The sequence below is a fragment of the Lotus japonicus genome, chromosome 1 (genome assembly GCF_012489685.1).
Source record: "Lotus japonicus ecotype B-129 chromosome 1, LjGifu_v1.2".
Lineage (NCBI taxonomy): Eukaryota > Viridiplantae > Streptophyta > Magnoliopsida > Fabales > Fabaceae > Lotus > Lotus japonicus.
In genome coordinates, this window is record NC_080041.1 from 97,857,348 (window position 1) to 97,881,385 (window position 24,038).

General features: G+C 37.2%; 1 protein-coding gene and 1 long non-coding RNA gene across 5 annotated transcripts; both read left to right on the forward strand.

The window, feature by feature from the left end:
- Positions 1 to 5,448: 5,448 nt before the first annotated feature.
- On the forward strand, positions 5,449 to 9,084 carry LOC130732304 (uncharacterized). The gene is made up of 3 exons (XR_009017005.1): positions 5,449 to 5,883; positions 6,558 to 6,635; positions 8,577 to 9,084. It is a non-coding gene; the product is annotated as an uncharacterized LOC130732304 (long non-coding RNA).
- An 8,792-nt stretch (positions 9,085 to 17,876) lies between these two features.
- On the forward strand, positions 17,877 to 20,009 carry LOC130732305 (uncharacterized). 4 transcript variants are annotated; one of them, XR_009017008.1, is made up of 6 exons: positions 17,877 to 18,219; positions 18,894 to 19,003; positions 19,093 to 19,177; positions 19,362 to 19,426; positions 19,519 to 19,595; positions 19,720 to 20,009. XR_009017008.1 is itself a non-coding variant. In XM_057584379.1 (5 exons), the coding sequence occupies exons 1-4, from the start codon at positions 18,007 to 18,009 to the stop codon at positions 19,379 to 19,381; spliced, it is 372 nt and encodes a 123-aa protein (XP_057440362.1). In that variant the 5' UTR covers positions 17,877 to 18,006; the 3' UTR covers positions 19,382 to 19,595; positions 19,720 to 20,009. The 4 variants fall into 4 exon arrangements, 1 of the variants encoding a protein (XP_057440362.1); XR_009017006.1 differs by having other exon boundaries at positions 19,535 to 19,595; XR_009017007.1 differs by lacking the exon at positions 18,894 to 19,003 and having other exon boundaries at positions 19,535 to 19,595.
- Positions 20,010 to 24,038: the final 4,029 nt, after the last annotated feature.

The following is a 24,038-nucleotide window of genomic DNA, read 5'->3' on the forward strand; positions in this document are numbered from 1 at the left end:
TACTTTAAAATGATATACATCAATATCAATATCAATATCAATCAATCAATATCAATATCAATATCAATATCAATATCAATATTAATCAATCAATATCAATCAATCAATATCAATATCAATATATATTAGAAAAGAACAACTTCTAGCATGACGTGTTAGCACCAGATTAATTCTTAGTGACGTGTCATTCTCACGTTAATTCTCATAAAAAAAATTCCACGTGTCATTCTCAGGTATTTTTAGAGTATTAATTAATTTTTATGGTATTTTTATTGAATTTTCGGATTTTTAATTAATTCATGATTTTATGAGTTTTTATTGTGATTTGCTAGATTTTGGTAGTTTTTATCTATATTTATTTCTCTATTTTAGATTAGTATCTACATAAAAAAATTATTTTTTTAAGATTTTATTTTGTTTTTTTGTTATTTGTTAGATTAGTTTATTATTAGTCTTATCTCATCTCATCTCATTGAGATTAGAAAAGAACAACTTCTAGCATGACGTGTCAGCACCAGATTAATTTTTAGTGACGTGACATTCTCACGTTAATTCTCATAAAAAAAATTCCACGTGTCTTTCTCAGGTATTTTTAGAGTATCAATTAATATTTATGGTATTTTTATTGAATTTTCGGATTTTTAATTAATTCAGGATTTTATGAGTTTTTATTGTGATTTGCTAGATTTTGGTAGTCTTTATCTATATTTGTTTCTCTATTTTAGATTAGTATCTACATAAAAAAATATTTTTTTAAGATTTTGTTTTGTTTTTATTGTTATTTGTTAGATTAGTTTATTATTAGTCTTATCTCATTGAGATATAGTTTAGATTTGTTACTCTATTTTAGATTAGTATCTACTTAAATAGTTAAATAGAGATAGGTTTAGATAGATTTAGTTTCTTTTAATCTCTTTGTCAGATTAATAATAAACTAAATCTTAACAGATTTTCAACAGAGACCTTATATGTCTTTGGCTTCTCTGCATTTTTAGGACTTTCTTCTTCCCTATCTTCTCTATTCGTACAACTTGCTTGGTTCCCTTTTCATAGACAATATTTTGTTCTATTTCTGCTGCTTTATGCTACCTTTAATCCATGTAGACTACCTTCTTGATTGAATGATTGACTTTTACTTAATTTTTTCTGACCGACAAAGAGTAAACGTGTTTTGATTCAGGTTCGATGTGAGAATTTCTGAAATTGCTATGTTCGCACAGATCCTTCTCAAGGATGACCTTCAAGTTGTCTGTTTCAGAGATCGTGAATGAGGAATAAATTGATTGAAGAGGTAAGCTAACATATAAATAGAAACCGTTTTGTGTTTTATGTTTTTGATATGTTATTTGAATTGTGATCATTGTTATTGCTCCCCTTTCTTTTCTTGGATTTGCCTCCTCTATATTGTGGACTGCACTCTAGAATTTAACAACTTAAGTGTTTGTTACTGTATACATATGCATGTAGCTTTGTTGTTTAATCAACAATGATATAGTTCTCTGACATAATGTCATCTAAAGTTGCATATTTCACTTTGTTATTCCTGACCCTATTTTATTAGTTATAGCATCGTATTGAATGTTGTTTTTAATAAAATATATACAAATTGAATAATTCTAAATAGTTAGTGTATATTTTTAAAAAAAAAATTGTATATTGGAAAACACAAAAAGTCGTTTGAATTAATTTTTTGAATAGGTAACTGAATTTAAATTTAAGGCATTTATAAAAAAAAAATCACATGTTGACCAAAAATATGAAGAAAAATCCAACAAGTTATCCAAGCACATGTTGACCTTTTTAAATTTTAGATTTGATTAGGATTTAAGTTGTTTATTTCTTGATTTTTTCTTGGGTATTTTATTTTATTTTGAGAGTATTAATTAGTTTTTATCGTATTTTTATTTAATTTAGGATTTTATGAGTTTTTATTGTGATTTGCTAGATTTTGGTAGTTTCTATCTATCTTTAGTTAGTACCTTTTTAAATTTTAGATTTGATTTGGATTTAGGTTGTTTATTTCTTGATTATATCTTGGATATTTTATTTTATTTTTGATTTATTTTGAGTTTATTAATTAATTTTTATGGTGTCTTTATTGAATTTTCGGATTTTTATTTAATTTATGATATTATAAGTTTTTATTGTGATTTGCTAGATTTTGATAGTTTTTATCTATCTTCAATTAGTACCTTTTTAAATTTTAGATTTGATTAGGATTTAGGTTGTTTATTTCTTGATTTTTTCTTAATATATCTTATTTTTATTAAATATTAATTCTAGGAAGATTCGATCCGGACCTTGATTGACATGCTGCAATTCTCTCTTGAGTCACGCTATTTGGCACATAGGCATTCACTTTTGATCTGCCTATACGAACGAGCCATATCATTTGTTCTCTAGTGGGTGCTGAGGGTCCACAGAGCTACCATGGACACGCAGAGATTTGATGGTTGCTATGTGTGTGAATTTGGCAGAGTTTCTCATTAGCTGCGGACTGCATTTGTTTCTATATTGTTTCCATTTATCACCTAAGTGAAGTGTGTTTACTTAATTTTTCAAACTTATGTAAGGATGTAACAGAAGGGGAAATTAATCAGGGACTGCTAAGTTAGTTAGATGTTATTATAGTAGTTACTCAGTACTAGAACGAGATGAGTTATAAATAGAGAGAAATCAAATTAGAGGAACACATTGTGTAGCATTATATATCTCTCATTAAGTATGTCGTTTAGTATCTGAAAATATTGCTAAAGTATGATATTAAACATGTCTTAAGCACAAGAGAAAGTTCTTCGTGCAACACATAGATAAAAAGTGATTATTTGAACTTATAGGTCGAAATCTAATTCCTTTGAGTGGTAAATAAAAAATCAATATGATGTCATTACTTTTTTCATAACTTTTTGAAAATTTTAAAAGGAAATAAATATAAAGGCATGATAATTTGATGATTAAAATGTGTCGTGTGGAGATTAGAAAACATGAATACATATATATAGCGTATTTTTGTTTACGTTAAACTATAGGGTTAAGAGTTCCCACGGGGATGAACATTTTACATGAAAATTCATGTAAAATTAACAGAAAAAGCTCCTACGGGGCAAAAAGCTAGAAATAAACCAAGATATTGATCCATGCCTCAAACACAAGAGCAAATTTCACCGTAAAAACACTAGAAATATTTGTTCTGGAGATGCACACAATTTTCTACTGCTTATCTTTCTGAAACCTAAAAGCGGCTATTGTTTGTATTTGCGTATAATTTTCAATTGATATGTTTTAATTTTAAACTACTATAATGCTACCTACGTGAGATTTTATTTTATATAAAAAGTATCATTATACTTTTTTATACAAACATTATATTCTAAACTAATTGATTGGTATTATTTTAATAGAAAAATTTAATATAATTAATTTTAGTATTGTTTTCAAAAATTTTAGAGTGTATATTTATATATGTTTATAACTATAATAATTGGATAGTAAGAAAAGTACGAGGAATAAAAAATATTAATACATATGTACTATAAAATTATGACCTAAATTTATTAGTGCTAACAAATTAGAGTTACGAGATCTCACGGGGAGTAACATTTTATATGTAAAATGAAAATTTGTAGGAGTTAAAAAAAATTCATTTTTTCTATAACTTAAGTGTATTTTTAATAATTTAAACAATAATCATATATTTATGTATTGTTACATATCTAAAACACAAAAGCATTACCCTTTATGTAACACGAGTACATCTTCACAAACAAAATTCAGTTATACCTCACATATGCAAAACTTAAAGCTTTTGGCTTATTAACTTCTGTGTTTTTCAAAATCTTTATATTAGTTAATGAAGTGTATGCTTACAAAACACTAAAATTGAGTGTCTGAATTTATGTTCTTTAAATATCTACATCTTTATTATGGTTGTTCTTACATTCTTAGCATCTTAAATATTTTATAATTTAAAATATTAATCGATGTATCAAATACAATAAACAAATTCCCCGTGCAACGCGCGGGTAAAAACACTAGTAATTAATAAAGTTGATGTTAAATATTGAAAACGTCCATTTGAACAAATCAATTATGAAAAGATGTGGATATATAATGGATTTAAAAGATATTCAAATTTGAAAAAAAAATTCTTTAAGAAGTATATCAATAGAATAAAGATTTCTATACTGGCAGTTCCAGCAGCGGAAAGTGGCCAGAATGGCTGGCACATCAACAACGGGTAGCTATCCATGTAAAAAGATTGCAAGTGCCACACAAAGTGAAACACTTCCTCTTGAGGATGCTAAGTGCCACACAAAGTGAAACACTTCCGTGTCGCAATAATCTGGTAAAGAGGGGTGTCTTGTTGCATAATCAGTGCATGTTATGCAATGAGAGTGAGCCCGAGACCATGGACCATTTGTTTATGCGATGTGAGTGGACCAAGAGGCGCTGGTTTAGCTCTGCCATGTCTATCAGAATGGATAATGTAAGACCCAAGTTTTTAAGCTTATGCTAAGTGAATAAAATCTTATTCACGATTAGGGTTGATGTGTTGTGAAGGGAAACCTGAACTAGAGTTTACCAAATGAAATAAATATATGAAGGAGAAAGTTCAGGAAAAGTCTGAGGATCGTACCGAAGTCGATAAAAGTTATAGCACGATCGTTATACGCTTAAACCTAGGTCAGAAACCCTAGTAAATAGCTAGTTTTCACTTATAGGCATGATGGAAGTTAATTCCAAAAATCTTCAGAGAAATGTTAGAACTTCTCTTTTTCCATATATCACAATCGTTTCGAGGCGAAACTCTAGGATCTACGAACGTCCGATTCCAATCATCGGAAGTTTGCCGAAAACGAAACCCTGGTATTTCAAAACCCTAGAATCACCCGACAATGAAGACTTTTTCTATTCAGAGCTTCAAATGAAGATTCTACACGCGTACACCCATTTCTCTCGATGTTTCTAATCTTTCTTCAGAAGGAAGTTTTCTCATCCGACATCAATTGCAAAAAGTAGTTTTGCGGTATATTTTGAAGCAGACTGCGTTCAAGCCATTTTCTCACTTAAATGAACCCGATGCAAGTATCATCCTTTCTTGGATCGACACTTAGCTTAGATGCACAATATGACAACGTTATATTTATTCTAAATGTCTCAAAATTATTCTTTAGCTCAATTTTTACTCATTTCTTTGTCCATGGATCATTTTAATTTGCTCAAAGTGATCCAAATTTATATTTTATTATTTCATAAAGTTCCTCATAATTTTTAGGATAATGATATATCATTCTTATATTTTTCTCTTAACTTTATGAGCTAAATTCTACGGTATTTAAACCAATTTGTACCGTTAAATATTGTATTATAATATATATATATATATATATATATATATATATATATATATATATATATATATATATATATATATATATATATATATAACTCACGCACACCCTCCCTCACAATTCTAATCCTCACGTTCACTCTCTGTTTCTTTCCCTCATCACCGACTATACACACACAAAATGAATATACTAAATTATCTCCACTATTTCTTCTTGCTTTAAGTACTGAAGAAAACAATCAAACTTTTCTTTCAAACTCTTGTCACAAAATCAAATTCCATTCTCACTCTCTTTAACGTGTCTCTGTGGCAGCACCTACAAATTTCTCCATCAAATTTCTATTCCATATTACTTTCTCCTACCACTAGTGCAAGAGCCTTGTCTATTTAATTAAATCAAGAAGAATCAGATATCATCTTTTTCACAATTGAAGAAGAGGGGTCGTGAACAAGTAGGAAGTGGAGATTTCGGCACCGTTCCGTCGTTTCTTGACCGATCGTCGCACTGATAGTTGCTACGCGTAGACCTCGAGGTACTGATGCTATTTCTTACTTCTGATCGTCTTTTCCATAGCTTTTCTCTATGTCTTTCTGTGCTCATAGTTTTGAGGTTTTTGCAAAACTATCCTGAATATTTCATTTTTGATTCTAAACATCTTCCTTGTGTGCCCAAGATCACTTCTGCCGGGTTAGATTTTCCGTTATGTCGCCGGAATTCCGCCGGAATCAATTTTAGCCTAAAATACCCATTTTTGGAGTTTTTGAAGTAAAGCTTCAACCTTTAGGCTGAAAACTATCGCCTTAGCTTAGTGCTAGTAGGATTAGTTGTCATAAACGTCGTTGGTGACGTCCCTGCAAAATTTGGTTTTTGGGATTTCAGTTTTGAAATTTCTAAGTTAAAAATCATGACCAAAATACCCCTGCGACAGTTTTTGATCCGATAATTTTTCCGAGTTCAGAATACCCTTAGTTACGGCTTATGAAAGCATAGGAACCAAGTTTGATCGAAGAAAAATCGAGCCCCACAATTACCAAAAGTGGCCGAGCCCTATAGGGGAGGAGGAGGAAAATTTCCTTTTCCGAAAACTTGTCTTTCGCGCTAGATTATCGTACCTTAGAGTATAGATTACTTCGAGTAACCTTAGTAAGTATCGATAACTTAGTTTTCGATAGATTCTGATAGTATTTCTGTGGTTTTGCTCTAAAGGTGATTTTGAGGAATTCCCAGAGGAGCAAGCCTTTGATTGTGAACAAGTGTTAGGAGATCGTCCTGGAGAATCTACAGGTGAGGGCTTCTCACTGAATCTCTAGTTAATGCTTAGGGTCGATGTTTCGACATTGTTTACTGTTTATGCACTGGAATTGTGTGTGATTGGAAAATGTTTTCTGAGGCTTCGGCTGACAATGTAGATGATGCATCTACTGAATGTTTTTGATGAGTGAATGACATGCTAAGTGCTAATTGGGTAATTTAGGATGTGTGGTGCATGCCTTATATGCTAGGTGCTATGTGGTTATTGCTTAAGATATTGACATATGACATGTTGATTGATTATGATGAGTTAATTCTGCTTTTGCACTATAATCTGAGTTTCTGAACGGTGAGAAAAGCGGGCAGGTCATGCCGATTTTATTTTGAGAGTTTTGAGAAAGCTTGAAAGGACGAATGAGATTCGGGCCTTGTTGTGGTGTTGTATAGATCGAGACATTCTCTGGAGTCATTTGGGGATTAGGAGATCCCGAGAACTTATAGGATTCGCGATAAGACTAAAAGGATAATTATTTTGTAAAGAAAACTCATAAGACATTAAACAACCTCTAAATCTTTAAGTAATGGTAATAATCTCGGAAGGAAGCTTTGGATGCAAATCATAGTTTTGGAAAACGAGAAGTGTCGTCGGATCCCAGCATTGAGAAAGTTGAGGGGCTTCGAGTATGTAGATGTTGTGGTGCTGTTGGAGCAGCGTTTGTTGTTGTGCTGTTGGAGCAGCTATTGTGGTTGTGCTGTTGGAGCAGCTATGTTGTTGGGTGTATCTTCGACTTTGCGGCGCGAATCCGTATGTCCAAACCCGACGGGTTGGGCCGATTCGGCAATAATTGTTGACACGCGCGAATCCGTATATTCAATCCGATGGATTGGATCGATTCGGCGGTAGTCACTCAGGCACGCGTGAGTCCGTATGTTCAATCAGAGGGATTGGATCGATTCAGCGATTGTCATTTTACCTCGCGTGAATCCGTATGTTCAATCCGAGGGATTGGATCGATTCAGCGACAACTTTTCGACACGTGCGAATCCGTATATTCAATCCGATGGATTGGATCGATTCGGCGGTAGTCACTCAGGCACGCGTGAGTCCGTATGTTCAATCAGAGGGATTGGATCGATTCAGCGATTGCCATTTTACCTCGCGTGAATCTGTATGTTCAATCCGAGGGATTGGATCGATTCAGCGACAACTTTTCGACACGCGCGGATCCGTATGTTCAATCCGATGGATTGGATCGATTCGGCGATAGTCATTGGACACGCGCAACGTCCGTATGTTCGACTCCTTTGAGTGAATCGACTTGGCGTTGTCATTTGTTGCGTGTGCGAGTCCGTATGTTCATCCCGATGGGTTGGATCGACTCGACATGCCTAATTGTGGGAGTTGCGTGTGCGAGTCCGTATGTTCAACCCAAGGGGTTGGATCGACTTGACATGCCTAATTGTTGGGCTATCCTGGGGATAAGTCCGGGAAACCGGTAGTTTCCGAGTATGTGATACTCTTTGCTTGTTGAGCAGTTGTGACCATCAGATTGAGATGAGTCGGATGATCCGGAGATCATCATGAGTTACTATGTTGATGTGAAGAAGTGTCTTTTGTCGCAGAATCGACTTTACCTTAGGGTAAGCTTTTAGAGACTTTAATTTACCTAGAACACGTGGCGATGTGTCGAGTGAGAGTCGGAGACGTTGTTTGACTAATCATCCTGCATTCATGCATACTGATTTAGTTGTCGAGTGTGATTGTTATTTGTTAATCCTATTTGGAACATGTTAATTGTTATTATTGCTGTTAAGTTCATTATGGAAAATGCAACCCTAGGATGTTATCCCTAGCTATAAGCCTAAGTGGCTATTCTCTTATCTATATCTATTGGTGCTATTATTTATGTAATTCTTTGGAGTTGACCCTCGCGTCTTCTGTGTGTGCTTTGGCGGACAAACGCCCTTTGTCAGATGTCTTTGGCGGACTGGTTCACGACGGTTCACCCTTCGGGGGAAACTAGAGTTGGGATGCTGGAACAGGAGCGCATCGCGATAGCGAGCGGAGGACGGATGGTGTACATAGACTAGGTCGTTCTGGATTTCGAATTCGGACGACGATCATGCCAGCATGTAGGATTGAGTGTTAGTGTGAGCTCCTCGAGATGGGATTAGTGTAGGAGTAGAGTCTTAGCTCTGAACATTATTTGTTTCATTCGGGACAGGGTAGTTTCCCACCTATAGCTTTTTGTGTGGTTTCTTTACGGGAATCACAGAGAGTTGGTTGGACTTAGGAGGTCTTGTTTCAGGCCGATGGGCCAGCTTATTCTCAGTTTTGAGGGATAGTGTTGCGGACACTTACCTTTAGATTTGGTTTGTACATTTTGCCTTCGGGCGCTACACTTTTCTTTCCGTCACTGGAGGTTACTCGTGACGAGGTTGTTACTTACAGCGGGGGCTGTTTATATATTGTATATTAACTCTGTTACTTTTCGCTTTTGGGTTTTATTTAATTCAGTCTTGTCTTAGTTATTATCGGAAAAAAAATATTTCACGTTTTTCCGCATTAAGTTTACTTTTGGTTACTAAAGTGATGCCACCGAAATCGAGGTATTACAGATAATATTTCAAATGACTATCGTACTTGGTGGGCGGGGATGCTTTCAGCCGGAGACCTAGACGTTACAGGTCAATTAGCCATGCTAGCCTAGGCTATATGGAAACAGAGAAACGAAATGGTTTATCACGGAACACAACCAGATGTGCAACGCACTGTTACGATGGCTCATGAGCTGTGGGCGGAATGGCAAAGCTGTGCAAATGAGAAGAGGACCAAGTCGTCGATGGAGCAATAAGAGGACAGCTGGAGCAAGCCAGAGGAGGGGGCGTTAAAAATCAATATCGACACCGGCTGGTCAGGAAGCAATGGTCAAGGTTTTGGAATGGTGATAAGGGATCATATGGGATAGTGCATGTTCGCAGCTTCATCCTTTTCCTCACTAAGGGCTACTGTTGAAATGTTTTTACCACAACTACTTTCAAATCCCTTTCAAGATTCAATTGTAGTATCGTAAAAGGTTTTTATCGTCCTCATGGAATTGGAAACACAACGTCGTTTTTTAGCTAAATTACTTAAGCAATAAAATCAACAAGTTTGTTTGAAGTTTGTTTTGCTAACCGGACGCTCATGTAAGTAAACAAGCGAAATTAAAACGAGTTTAAATCAGATTAAGAAAACTGTTGGGATTAGGTTTCGCACTTCACCTCTCATGTATCTTTTAGCTCAACACATATGACCTATTTTATTCTTGATTCCATCACACCAGTTCTTATCTCTCATTAATTTCTTACATGAGATCAACGAATCACTTCCTTAATTATCGATGTCTCGCATAACTAACAAAGCAAGGGTGATTAATTCGGGTGTTCAATGACTAACAACCTAACTCTATGTCTAGCAATTAGGATTATTAGATGATATGATCTATATCCAATTCGAACATGTAGCTTTCACTCACATATCAAATTTTAAATAAAGTTCTAGTTGATCAAGTCAAAACTAGCATTAAGAACAAGATCATAGCATTGAAGTCAAGAGATAAATGGAGTCATATGAATAGAAACTAATATAGATACATTCAAGTTAAAGTACTACACCAAATTCCAACAAAGAAAGGTTTAGAAATCCATAGATATGGATGCTTTCAAGCTTACAAAGAAGAAAATAGGAGGAGGTGATGATTTTGTGTCGTCGTCGGCGAAGCTCCAGCGTAACGAAAGGTCAACGACCTCAAATTTTTATTTTTTCTTCCTTCCCTTTGAGTTCTCTTGCGTTCTCCGTAATCTCCAGCGTTCTATATCTAAAAACTGATGAGACATGCCTTTTTATATGAAATTCATGACGCAGGGCGCTCATCACTTTTTCCCGTGCGCTGAGCTGAATTTGTTTACCTTCACTGATGATTTTTGTCTCCAAACCGCCTCAGACCAGCTGAGCACCCTCAAAATCAGCTCAGCTCTTTTAAGACAGAATCATTCCACCATAAATCAGCTGAGCACCTTTTGGAATAAGCTGAGCTCTTTTGGCAGAAAATCTTCAAAATCCTTGGTTTCTTGCATTTGTTCCTTAAATCATCATTCCTACAACAAAAGTTGAGATTTGAATTAAATTTTAAACACTTTTTAGCTAGAATTCACTAATCTATAAATTCTTAGCAAATGAGAGTAACTTTGATAGAAATTTTCCATAAATTACATAGATAAGTGCCTTAATAAAAATGGAAAACTAGGTAAAATTGGCACTTATCAGCTACTCCCATTGTTGCAGAAGCAGATGCTCTGAGGTGGGCTATTCAAATGGCTCAGCGATTGGAATTGACTCACATCATCCTTGAAACAGATGCAAAGAACGTGGTGGACAATTTCCTGGGTCGTAAGGATACTTCAGCTATAGCACCAATTATCCATGATTGTAGACGTTTAGCTATTGGTATGGAACACTTTGAGATATGCCATACTAAGAGGGGGGGGATAAAGTAGCTCATTTGTTAGCAGCAAGTGCATGTAATAATACTAATACCGTATTTTCAGTTTCGATTTAATTAAAGACGTATTTTCCATAAAAAGAAATAGAATAAAGATACTCTAGAAGAGTATATAAATACTCTAATTCGCAAGTATCGCATGTATTTTGAGGAGTGACATATAAAAATGTAAATTAAAACATAAGATATTATTATGTGATTGATAGGAGATTATTTCATTCTTTCAAAAGTAGATTGAAATTTGAAGACTTTATCGATAGTAAGAAAATAAAATATGATACATGTTTTTTCCGGCAAGATCAAAATAGCATCTTAGCAAGACTTGTGACTACACAAATGTCATAAGAGCGGATTAGATGATCGATTTAGTAAAAGAATATCATGTCTCAACTAAAGGCCAAGAAGACAACCAGCGGTTGAGGTTATCACATTAAAGCAAGGCTTTCTATAATCAACCTTGTGCTCAGAAGATCCTTCATAAAGGCATCCTAAGAATCTAGAGTGGTAATGACGACGAATATTGAGCCTATAAATGCATGTGTGGTCCATTTACACGACTCACTATTCATTTTAACAATCTATGAGTTCTTCTAAGTCTATGAGATTCTTTCCTAGCTCTCCCACGCCCCAACTTAAGTGTAAGAATGTCTTCTACAGGTACACCTTCGCCGTGTCCAAGCAGCTCCATCGTATCATCATCGCCACCATCTTGTTGGGACACTTGTCTCTGAATGATCTAGGGGCTTTAATTTTAAATAGGAACGTCCTTATGAAAATTTTCAGCAAAGATAGGAAGATAGTTACTTGGCCATGGTAGCCAAAAGTGGCTATAAGTACTTGAGTTTATGGGTGGCGAGAAATGGATCATCAATGAAAGAGGTTCGAGTAGAAACTAGAAAGGGGCACCGAGCGGAACAATAAAAAAGAAGGGGTTTTCAACCTAAGATGAAACCCGTCACATGCTCTTATAGGAAGTTCATCCACATTGCAAGTTGACCTCGTCTTTAGTATCTCGATGATTGCGATAAGTTTGTTTTCCTGAGATTTGTAAATTGTGAAAATCGACCCACGTCGGAAGTCAACCTTGGTTCTCTGAAGTATATTTACATGTGAGAACATGCGAGCGAAAAAGATGTAATTAGCAATTTATTCAAGAAATGCAATTTTTTATTCTCAGCAATGATGGACATAAGCGATCCATTTAAGGGGCGTAGTATGTGAGCGTCAAAAACATAATAAGCAAACAAATGAAATGTAAAGGGCTGAAAGATTGTAAATGAATTAAAATACTGAAAGGTAAAAGGGCCAAAAACTAAATTCGAGAAATTTAAAGATTTGATTAATTGTTTGAGTTGTATATACAAATGAGACTAAACAATTACAACAATTATTATCCTTCCATGAAGTCTACCACACTCTCTAGGCACACTAAGCATGTATACAAACATTGAGGATCACGACATCCTGTCACAAACTTCCAAACTGTCTTATCTACTAGTAGGTTTTCCTTCCCAAGTTGATCGACTGGCTCCAGCACCTTCATTTGACACGAAGCTCTCATATTTGTGGCAAGTGGATTTATTCGATCTGACTTTCTCCTCAAGTATAGAACGAAAATATCACTTGAAGATTAATTAATTATAGCAAAACTCCCAAAATTCATGCATAATATTCCTTCCTTAAAAGTAGGAATTTTCTGTTAACAACAAAAACTGCATTATCTCTTTTAGCACATGATTTATCTAGGAATTTTACTCAAGTAACGAAGTTAGGCTAACAACCTTTCACATTTCAAGGCTCAAATCAGCTAACAATTGACATAGTCGATATATGGACTAATGACTGATTAATAGTTGATCTATCAGCTAACGATTGAATGACGGGTGATCCATCGGTTAACGACTAATTCTCGGTCAACCCATCGACTAATGACTAGTTGACCGCCAATCCATTGGCTAACAATTGATTATTAGTCAATCATCAACTAATAATTAACTGATCAGTTGTCATATTCAAACAGTGGCAGAACCACGTTGGGGCAGGGGAGGGGCTTGGCCCACCCAAGGTTCAATAAATTTTTCTATATATATTTAATGCTGCAAAGGTAGATATGTAAGTTGTGTTGGCCCAGTGGATTGATCTCTTGTTTTTACCTGCCTTTCAAGGGTTCGATCCCATCCCCATCAGTTTTTTTAGTAATATTCAACAAGGTTTTTTAGATATGTTTTCATGTATTATTTTCTCTACTATTTTGTAAAATTTGTTCAAGGCTTAATGTATATTAGGGTTCCGCTAACATGGAGCCCGATTTCAATTTTCAATTTTTTTTAAAAAATTATTAATTTACATTAAAACTTAATTAATGAACAAATCTTAATTTAATTTAATTAATCAGACCAACTCTCTTCTCAAACAACAGTCAACACTCTTTCCTCTACTCAATCAACACTGCTACTATGAATCAGATCAATCAAATGCCCATCATGCCTAATTCTTCAAATTCTCACATTATATTCGTTCCTTTCCTCTGAAACCTAAACATTTGGTTTGAAAAGATGGGAAAACCTTCAAGAAGCCTCGCCGCCCCTACGAGAAGGAGCGTTTGGATGCGGAGCTGAAGCTCGTCGGAGAGTACGGTACGGGCTCCGCTGCAAGAGGGAGCTCTGAAGGGTTCAGTACGCTCTCAACCGCATCCGCAACAATGCCAGAAATCTGCTGACGCTCGACGAGAAGAACCCTCGCCGGATCTTCCAGGGTGAGGCTATTCTGAGGAGGATGCTTCGTTATGGGCTTCTCGATGAGACCTAGAACAAGCTCGATTATGTCCTTGCTCTTGCTGTGGAGAACTTCCTTGAGCGCCGCCTGCAAACCCTTGTCAGCAACAGTGGTGGATGAACCACCTACACCGCTTGCACACGAATCTGTGACGATGATGTGGTGGTGGTCCGACAACCGTGGGAAAAAGGGGGAGGAGGGCGATTCTGGCGCCGTCCTCATGGATCTGGAGCCTGGTACACCTCTGCGAGACCTTCTCCCATGACCTTCTCACAAAACCTCCTCGCCTTAACCACCCCGAAAAATTCCAAATAGATCTGAAAAATATGGGTCTCTCATGGTATCAAGATGGTGCCTTCAATGGATTTCTATGATCCATGGGCTCTAGATCTCACAGTCGCCAGCGCCAGCGATGAGAGACCCATGGATTTCAAAATTATTTCACAGTAGGGGAAACTTGCAATGTTTTCCAGCGATGAGAGACCCATGGAACCCAAATAATCTAATACTTGAGTATATACTTCCACATCTCTGTTGGTTAGACACCACCACGACTTAGAAATTTTGTTATGAAGATTTGATTTTTCAATTCGTTTAGTGTTCAAATCTGGTGATAGCATCTTTGAGCTTCAAATTTAATATTGTGTTGTAAAGATTTGATTTTTCTGTTGGTTAAGTGTTCAGAACACTGTTAATAGCATCTTTTTGTTCATCTCGATCTGATTCATCTTCTCTTTGTAAAAATTTCTGGATTTGGAGATTCAATGAATGAATAGATTTCTGGGCTTGAGTTGTGGGGGAAGAAGATGAATGTGGAACAGGAAGAATATGAGATTTTTATTAACTTAAACCGTTTATTACAATTTTTTATTTATATATATATATTTTATTTTTTATTTTTTTAAGTGAATGGTGATAGCAGGTCAAAAACAGGGCTCCAAATTTGGAGCCTGAAAAATAGGGCTCCACAGTAGCGGGACCCTGTATATTATTTTATTTATTACTTAGTAAATTTTATACTATAATTAGTGCAAGAATTAAAACAATCATATCTTTTTTCTTTGCATAGAAACATGAGTGTTGGAAATATAATAGTCCTAGGACATTTTTTTTTTGTTCTAATAGTCTTAGAGCATAAAATCAATAAATAAATTTCTCTAAAAAAACCTAATAATCAAGAGTAAAAGATTGATTTATTTTTTCCAATAGAATCACTTTTGAGTGTGATAAATTAAAAAAGTTAATGTAAAAAATAACTCGAGATTAAAAACACTGAAAAAAATGAAAAAAATAAATTTCTAACATTATTAATACAACTTATAATACATTTTCAATGAGTATATATATATATATTAGTTTAATTATTTTTTGTGTGTATATTTGTGTTTATTACTAATTAAAAACTTTAATTTATTTTTAACTTTCTTAGCCCCTCATGCTATTTTTTCTGGTTCCGCCACTTTAATCAACGAATCAACTACCGACACATGTAGTTGAATTTTTCCTATTTTTAGTTTCGAACAATAATATTCTCATAAGTAACATGCATGGAGATAAATAATTAAATATTCGATATCTTCTAGCTCTACGTCGATCGTGCCATGCCGAGCTTTTTACTACTTTCTCTTATCTCATCTTAGTGTTTTTCAAAATGATATTTTAAAATTAGTCTAACTAAATTCCAACCAATTCTTTCAAAAAAAATTCGAATCAAACTTCATGTTCTCATATCATTATTATCAACAAAGCCGGACGTTCAAAAAAGAAAAAACCGGCATCGCAACTATTTCATCATCTTAATTATGATTTATGAGTAGTTCTTGCATGGGCACAAGTGTCTATAAATTGAAACCAATTAAAAGAATTTATTGAAATAATAATAAAAAACGTTAAATTCTTTGCAAAAGTTATTTTCATACTTTTCTAAATTTCTGTACAAGAAAAATCACCATATATATTTTTTGGTAAACAAAAAAATCACCATATCTTATTAGCTGCATTTTCCAATTGATTTCCAAGATATATACGACATGCATCCAAGTAACGACCTCCCCCAAATGTCCAAATTTTAAACACTTAACTGTTAGTCAACCATGGTGGGGGCTTCATGCATGAATAATCCAGTTGGCTACTAATCATTGTAGTTTTTTTACAATAAATAGTTACTAATTTAATTTCTAAGAAGGTTTGTCGCTTTATTCGCATGTTGGTTCAAAGAATTACTTTAATGAAATAGAGTACAAAATTATAGGAAGACTAAACTTGCTCTTGGTTGATCCTTAGCATTAAGTTTTCCTTTAAGCATCATGTTAAAATATATAATCTCGTTAGTTATGGCATTGTGCCTTTTTGGAAGTAACAGTTTGGGGTATGTGTGTACCGGACTTAAAAAATCTTCATTAAATATTATATAAATTTTTAATTATAAAAATTATTTAAATACAACTCTTCGTTTTTTTATAGTACTAAATTTATCTATTATTGTATCAACATAGATTTTTTCAGCAATTTCTCTCTTGATATAGACAATTTATAATAAATTTCTGAGAAGATCATCTTCAATTATGTTGCGAAGCTGAGTCTTAACAAAAAAAAATCTATTTAAAAATACATATAATCGATGGAAATTTTAAAATTCTTGGAGGCGGTGACCGCTGCCAACCCCTCCCTAGATACGCACCGATCGTACCATATCAAGTGATAATATAGAGATCCTTGCTGGACTGGGCGAGACCCTAGGGTCCCTCGCCCAGGGGACTCAGCCTTAGGCGCGGAACATGCCTGGGCCTTGGGCCGCTCTCCCCAAGGCCCAACCGGCCCATTTAGACAAATTAAAGGCACGAATGCCCAACCCCAAATCTATAAATAGGGGACGGTTAGCAATTGTAAGGGACTCTTAGCTCATTTGACAATAACAACATTGAAATTCAGTTATATTTTCTCTCCCTAAGCAGTTGAGAGCTCATCTCTCTAAAATCTTCGATCACATTCCACACACTCTTGGCACTATGCCTTGATTCTATGTTCTTGGCGAGAACATTGGCGCCGTCTATGGGGACCGATAAATTTTGATTCCCGGACTACGTGGATCGTGATTTGAAGGAGAAATTCTTCGGTTTTCTGTGAGACATTTCGTCAATTCTTGAGTTTTTGGTGAACGTTCTTCGGTGTCAATGGAAACACGTCGCAGACGACATGAAGAAGATCCCGTGCGACGACGCATTTCGCCGCCGCGTCGCGTTCGGGGCCGACCGCGCCACCAGACGATTCACCGCGAGGAAGCAACTCCAGTAACTCCTCCAGCTCCGCCCCCGCCTCCTCCGTCTCCAACACCTCCGCTGCCTTCTCCACCGACATCACCAGAACAAAGAAGGTCGCCAGAGCAGTCACCTGTGGTTTCAGGAGGAGAGACGCAAGCACCTCAAGCTCCGATCTCCAGCCAAGATTGGAGACGCTTGATCAGCAACATCGACGATATAAGGCAACATAACGACTATCTTCAGGAGCATCTAGAGTACTATCGTCACGAGCAGCAGGACGAAGGAGAGCGCGAGGCAGAGGCTGTGGCTGAATTCGAGCCATTTTCAGCAGCGGTAAGGGAAGTGGCCATTCCAGATAATATGAAGAATATAGTCCTCGAAACATACAGTGGAAAAGCAGATCCTAAGGAACACCTACTGTATTTCAATACAAAGATGGTGATTAGCACCGCTTCAGACGCAGTCAAATGCAGAATGTTTCCAGCAACTTTTAAAGGTACAACAATGACGTGGTTCACACACTACGAGAAAAACGGTATTTAGCGGCGGTTTTTTAGTGGCGGTTGGGGTAGCCGCCGCTAGCACACCAAGTTAACTATAAGGTTTGTATTGTTGTAATATTAAATTTTTCTCGAAATTTCGCTCCAAGCAGCGGTCACGATTTTAAATCCCCGCCTTCCCCAATTTGATAACAATCGACCCTCTTCTCAAAATAAACAATTGAAACCCTATTCCCCCAAATTTCCAAATCCACATTCCCTATTTCCTTGAAACTGCTCCATTGCTCCCCTGCTTCACCCCCTTTCGTTGTTGACAAGCAGGGGGATGCACCAGCTTCACCATGTTCCCAGTTCCTTCACCGCTTCACAACTTCGTCGAGTCTTGATGGCTTCAAAGCTTCCTCAGTTCCTCATCGCTACCCTCGGATCCCTTCCTTCGTTTTCCATTCGATGTCCTCGAGCTCCATCTTTGTTCGCCGTTCTAGCTCTGTTTCTGCTCGCCAAAAAATTTCCATTTGCACTGGGTTTTCTTCCTCAGGTAATAACACTTCTGGACCTTGACTTTGTTCGTTGTTACTTGACTTGTTAGTTGCTGTTGTTTGGCACGCCGTTTAGGTTTAAGGCCCTTTCTTCTCTCTGTTCATTACAAAGTCTGGAATGTTGGGGTTGTGCTGTTTTGCTTCTGGAAGAGAGACTCGTGGTGCTGTTATCCTATTTTTTCTTGTGGATGTTTTGCTGCTCTTGTTAGGGCCTCTTAATGATTAATGAGATTCTGGAATGTTTTTTTTGGCTTTTGAGGCTGTGTTGCTGGTGTTTATATGTTTGCAAGGGCTCTTAATCTTACTAGTCCCTTGGGTCTGTGGGTTTTTTTTTTAAAGGGATGGTGTTTTGCTTGGTTTGATTGGAAGGGCTCTGTTGCCTCATTTTTGTAGGTAGCGATAGGAAGCAAAGAGCTCCTCTTTTCTTTGCATTGCTAGGCTCTGGACCTCTGGTAGTTCTCTTAGTTTTTGTTCTGTTTGATTATCAGCTTATTGATTATTTACTGGTTTAGAATTAGAGCAGCACATTTCAACAAAGGTCCCCCTCATGGTGTAAGACAAGGAATTAAAGCATGAATTGAAGTCAGCGATATATGTTGACGACTTTTGATCTCACCTTCTTTTTAAATCTCTTCAAGTATGAGTGGCCTCTTTTTTGTTTTTTATGACACAGGGTTACTACTTGAATAACATTATGCTTCAACAAGTGACTCTTTTGATTCAGGAAGTATGTGAAGGGAAGGGTTGGGTATTTCTAAGCGAACCTTAAGAAGTAAAGGCTTGGTAAAACAAATTTTTGTTACCTTGATGCTCACCAGAATGTAAAATGGCTTTTGTGGAAGTCTGATGGTATTTTGTTTGGTCATTTCTAGGATTTCTGCAAAGGCAGTTGCGTGGAAATTGGTAATATCACTTACAGAAGGAGAACCATACTTCTTTACATTTGGAAAATCAGAGGTAGTTAATCTATATATGGAGATATGCTTCCTGTTTAATGAAAACTAATGAAAGAAGTAGCAACTGCTTCTCATGTTGAACAACTATCGAATGTAAAGGGCCTCTTTTTTTTTTTTTTATTATTGTCAGTTTGTTTCTTCATCTGATTAGGGGGACTCACTCCTTGCTGCTCTTCCAATGACAGATTCTCTTTTATGTTCTTAATTTTCTGATGTTGGAAAGGCTTATATGAGCAAATTGGCATGACAGGTTAGCTATAAGAATCTCTTTGGTTTCTCATGCTGCAATTTTAAAAACATGTATGAAGTCACTTTGTGAAAATTGATATATCAATATCCTAGACTGGCTAATTTTCAGGTTTTTGGTGCTCTTGTCGTTGAAAAGCTTCTTTCTGTTCCTACCATGCCCATGTACCGGTGTAAGTTACTATTTAGTATTTACTCAAATTTTGTGAGAATAACATGATTTTTCTGTTTGAGCCAAAGTCACTATTTACTCAAATTTTGCTTTTTATTCTACTAATACCATTTTTTTATTTCCAGGTATAGAACATTTGAGCCAAAGTCTATGAGGTCTCATCACCAATTTCTGTATCTTTTCTTTTGATTATATCGATGTTGATTCTCACCTCTTCATCATCCTCTCAAGCATTCAAAATTAATTGTTGGAGGCAAAGATGGCTAGGTGGTGAAGCTTTCAGAAGAATACAGGCTTTGGGCTCAAAAAATACTGTTTCAAGTCAATGACACCCTCTGTGAGTCCAATTAAAGTCTCCTGTAGAAATGTCTTTTTACTTTTATGAACCTTGTGCATTTCAGTTTTTCTTTTGATCTACTCCATGTCAGAATCATATGTAACAATTACAAGTAGTCTTGTTTACAATAAAAATTCATCTTTGATTGTTTTACCAAATTCCTTGCATAAGGGAACGTAGTCTGCAACGTTTTCTTTGATGTTCATCTTTGATGGTTTTCTTTGCTTGACATAGTTATATATATATAGGGAGAGTGAGAGGTATGATTAGATTGAAAATGAATTTTTTTTTATCAGGTATTGGCAACAGTGCTTAAATGATACCTATATATACATATGTTGCCATATAAATTTAATTTACAATTAAAAAGTGTTGTCTTATTTACAATTTTATCATATATGATGTGTATAACTATTTAATTTTTTATGTAATGGTAGAGAAAGAAATCAGATATAAAAAACGTGTCTAAAATCCGCAAAAAAATAAAGTTTGGCTTTAGTGGCGCTTCAAACCGCCACTAAATGATGAAAAATAAAAAAGCACTGCTTTATATATAGCGGCGGTTGTAACCGACGCCAAAACACAACGTAAAATATAGCGGTGGTTAGAGGTGACGCTATCAGAACCGCCGCAAAAAATTTAGCGTCGCCAGATTTCACTTCGCTTTTTTAACCGACGCTATGTGTTTTTAGCTCCTTTTAGCGGCGGCGGCGGTTAGAACCGCCGCTAAAGACAAAATTAACTGCCGCTAAATCCCGTATTTTTTGTAGTGACAACTCTTCCGTGAGGATCCATCACCAACTTCAGAGATTTTTCGTCCAAATTCCTCGTCCAGTTCTCAGCAAGCAAGACTAAGCAAGTGATGATCGAGGACTTGTACAACGTGCGTCAGTCTGAAGGAGAGACTCTGAAACAATATGTGAAACGATTCAGTGCTGCGCCAGTAAAGATTGAGGAGTCGGAGCCGAATGCCCGTGCTCGGGCCTTCAAGAACGGTCTACAACCTGGGAAGCTAAATAGCAAACTGAGTCGTAAGCCGGCCAAATCGATGGCCGAGGTGCGCGCGCGGGCGAACACGTACATGCTTGATGAAGAGGACGACGCTTTCAAGCGAAGAAGAGCGAAGGTGGAAAAGGATGGTGATCAAAGGGACGCGTCGCCAGAGGATAAAGCGAGCAAAGGCAAGGCTGAAGGGAGTAAAAGGCGAGTCAGGAAAGTCCGGACAACGGAAAAGACAACGAAAGATCCCTTGTATCCGAGGAAGGACAATTTCGAGCGTTGCCGGCCCTGGCACCAGGCTGACTCTCGCCGGCGTGGAGAGTCGGAAAAGAGTCTAAGCGCTCATCTAACGGAGCTGCTCCATGAGGTCAAGGCGACCCATGCCGTTGAGGAGGGCGAAAGGGAAGCGGACCCACCGCGACCAAAATCAGATAAGACTAAGTGGTGTGAGTACCACCGGTCAGCGGGACATGATACAGGGGATTGTTTCACTTTAGAGAATGAGATCGAGAGGCTCATCAGAGCAGGGCGAGCACAGCTAAATGACCGCAATGAGTGTTGGAACGACGAACGACAGCAGGGAAACAGGTATAGGAACTCTTGCCAGCAGGATGATCGCCGACGGGAGGATCGTCGCCGCACGCCGAGCGCAGAAAAGAAGGAAACACTGACTACCAAGAAAAAGAATGCAGAGGAAACATTTAATAAAGATCTCGAGCCGCCAGTGGGCACAATTAATACAACTGCAGGTGGTTTCGGCGGAGGGGGAGATACAGCTTCGACGAGAAGAAGACATGTCAGGGCAGTAACCTCGGTGCAACAATACCAAGTTCCTTTTGGTTTCCAGCATCCGGATATAGTGATCTCATCAGCGGATTTTGAGGGAGTCAAATGAAGGTATGAAAAACGGTAGAAAGGGGGGGTTTGAATAACGTTTTCAAGATAAAGCTTCCACCTTAAAGATTTTGACAAATCTTTCGAGAACTTAAGTGCTAAAGATAAGAGATGGAAAGGCACACGAGGATTTTATCCTGGTTCACTTGATAAATCACTCAAGCTACTCCAGTCCACCCGTTAAGGTGATTTCTTCCTTCTTAGAATGAAGGCAATCCACTAATCAGGTAAGAGTTACAACTGCACTTGAAACCTACAAGTGACTAACAATTACACTGACTTAGCTCACACTAAGATTCACTCTCTTAGTCTTTTCTAGGATCCGATCAACCTTGATCTCCTAAAGGAACTAAACAAACTGTTTATCAAAGAATTGTTTACAAGAGATTTGCTTCTAAAAAGCTAATAGTAAACTCAATGAATTTCAGATGAAAGAAAGCTTAGAAGAATTTGAATTTGTCTTGCGCGTATATGAATGCTTCTAGCCGCTTCTTTCAGTCTTCAGCCTCTTTTTATACTCCAAGGATTAGGGTTGAGCGTTGCATGGGAAATGCTACCGTTGGAGGGCAGTTCTGGAAAATCCAGCTTCTGCTGTGTCTGAGACTGTAAGGTAGGTCGTCAGGAAGGTACAGTTGCTTTTGTACTTGGATAGTGACTTGACCTTTAAACCTAGGAGACTTCTGATCAGGGGAATGCTTCATGTTGGAACTTGTGAAGCCGGTTGATCAGAGTCAGAGGGAAAGCCCAGATCCTCTGACCATTGTATCTTCTGATTCTGAACTCAGAGGGAAGTACATGGTCTTCAGAGTATCTTGCTTCTGGACATCAGAGTTTCCACTATTCAGCTTCTGGATCTTCAGAGTCTTCTACGCCATCAGAATATCTGAGCCTTCAGTGTTTCTTGGTTATCAGACTTTCTGGATCTTCAAAACTTCTAGTGACTGAGTCCACATCAGAGTTTGTATAACTTCAGAACTTCTGAAGCTTTTCCATTGTTCATACTGAACATGGTGAATGCGAAAGCGTTGCTTGGGACACTCTTTAAGCACAGTGCTTCTGATTTGTGTGAGATAGAATATAGGGCAGAGCCTGTAAATAGCACACTCAGAAAAACACGTTAGAGTACCACAATTGTTCATATCAAAAGGCTAACTTGTAATCATCAAAACATAGAGTTGTACTACTAGATCAAAACTTGATCTTACATCAAAATGCACAAAGATGATCCGGTGGTCGTTATAGTTCAGATCAACAGCTTTAATGTTCGCCGAGTACTCCTAGATCAAGGTAGCTCCGCCGATATCATTTACGGGGACGCGTTTGATAAGTTGGGATTAACCGATAAGGATTTAATGCCCTATACGGGAACACTAGTGGGGTTCTCAGGCGAGCAAGTGTGGGTGCGTGGTTATATAGATTTAGACACCGTTTTCGGGATAGAGGACAACGCCAAACTCCTTCGCGTGAGGTACTTAGTGATACAAGTTGTAGCCTCATACAACGCTATCATTGGGAGGAATACCTTAAACCGTTTGTGCGCCGTCATTTCAACATCCCATCTTGCAGTAAAGTACCCACTGCTCTGTGGAAAGGTGGGAAAAATTATTGTAGTCATTCTCGGGGCGGTGGACTACTTTACTAAATGGATAGAGGCTGAACCTTTAGCAAGCATAACAACAACCAAGATAATAAGCTTTTATTGGAAAAGGATCGTGTGCCGATTCGGAGTGCCAAGGGTGATCGTCTCGGATAATGGGACGCAATTTGCAAGCAATCAGACTAAGGAATTTTGTGAGGAAATGGGGATCCAGAGGAGATTATCGTCGGTAGAGCACCCTCAAACCAATGGTCAGGCGGAGTCGGTGAACAAAGTCATCTTGCGAGGATTGAAACGCCGACTCTCGGATGCCAAGGGGGCCTGGTTGGATGAACTTCCGATTGTGATTTGGTCATATAACACGACGCAACATTCGTCTACAGGAGAAACACCGTTCAGGATGACATACGGGGCGGATGCTATGCTCCCCGTAGAGATCGACAACAGCTCATGGCGAGCAGCGCCGAAGTTTGAAGGCGAGAATGCTTCAAATATGGCGATGGAGTTGGACCTGCTATCAGAGACACTGATGAAAGGATATTTAATGAAGAGGTTTTCCTCCACTAACTACTATCAAATCCCTTTCAAGACTCAATCGTAGTATAGTATCGGGTTTT

Coding starts and splice junctions, on each gene's coding strand:
- LOC130732305 (XM_057584379.1), top strand. CDS start 18,007: ATGCACCAGCTTCACCATGTTCCCAGTTCCTTCACCGCTTCACAACTT. Junction 18,948..19,092: donor TGACTCTTTTGATTCAGGAA/GTATGTGAAGGG, acceptor GGTCATTTCTAG/GATTTCTGCAAAGGCAGTTG. Junction 19,178..19,361: donor TTACATTTGGAAAATCAGAG/GTAGTTAATCTA, acceptor TTCCAATGACAG/ATTCTCTTTTATGTTCTTAA.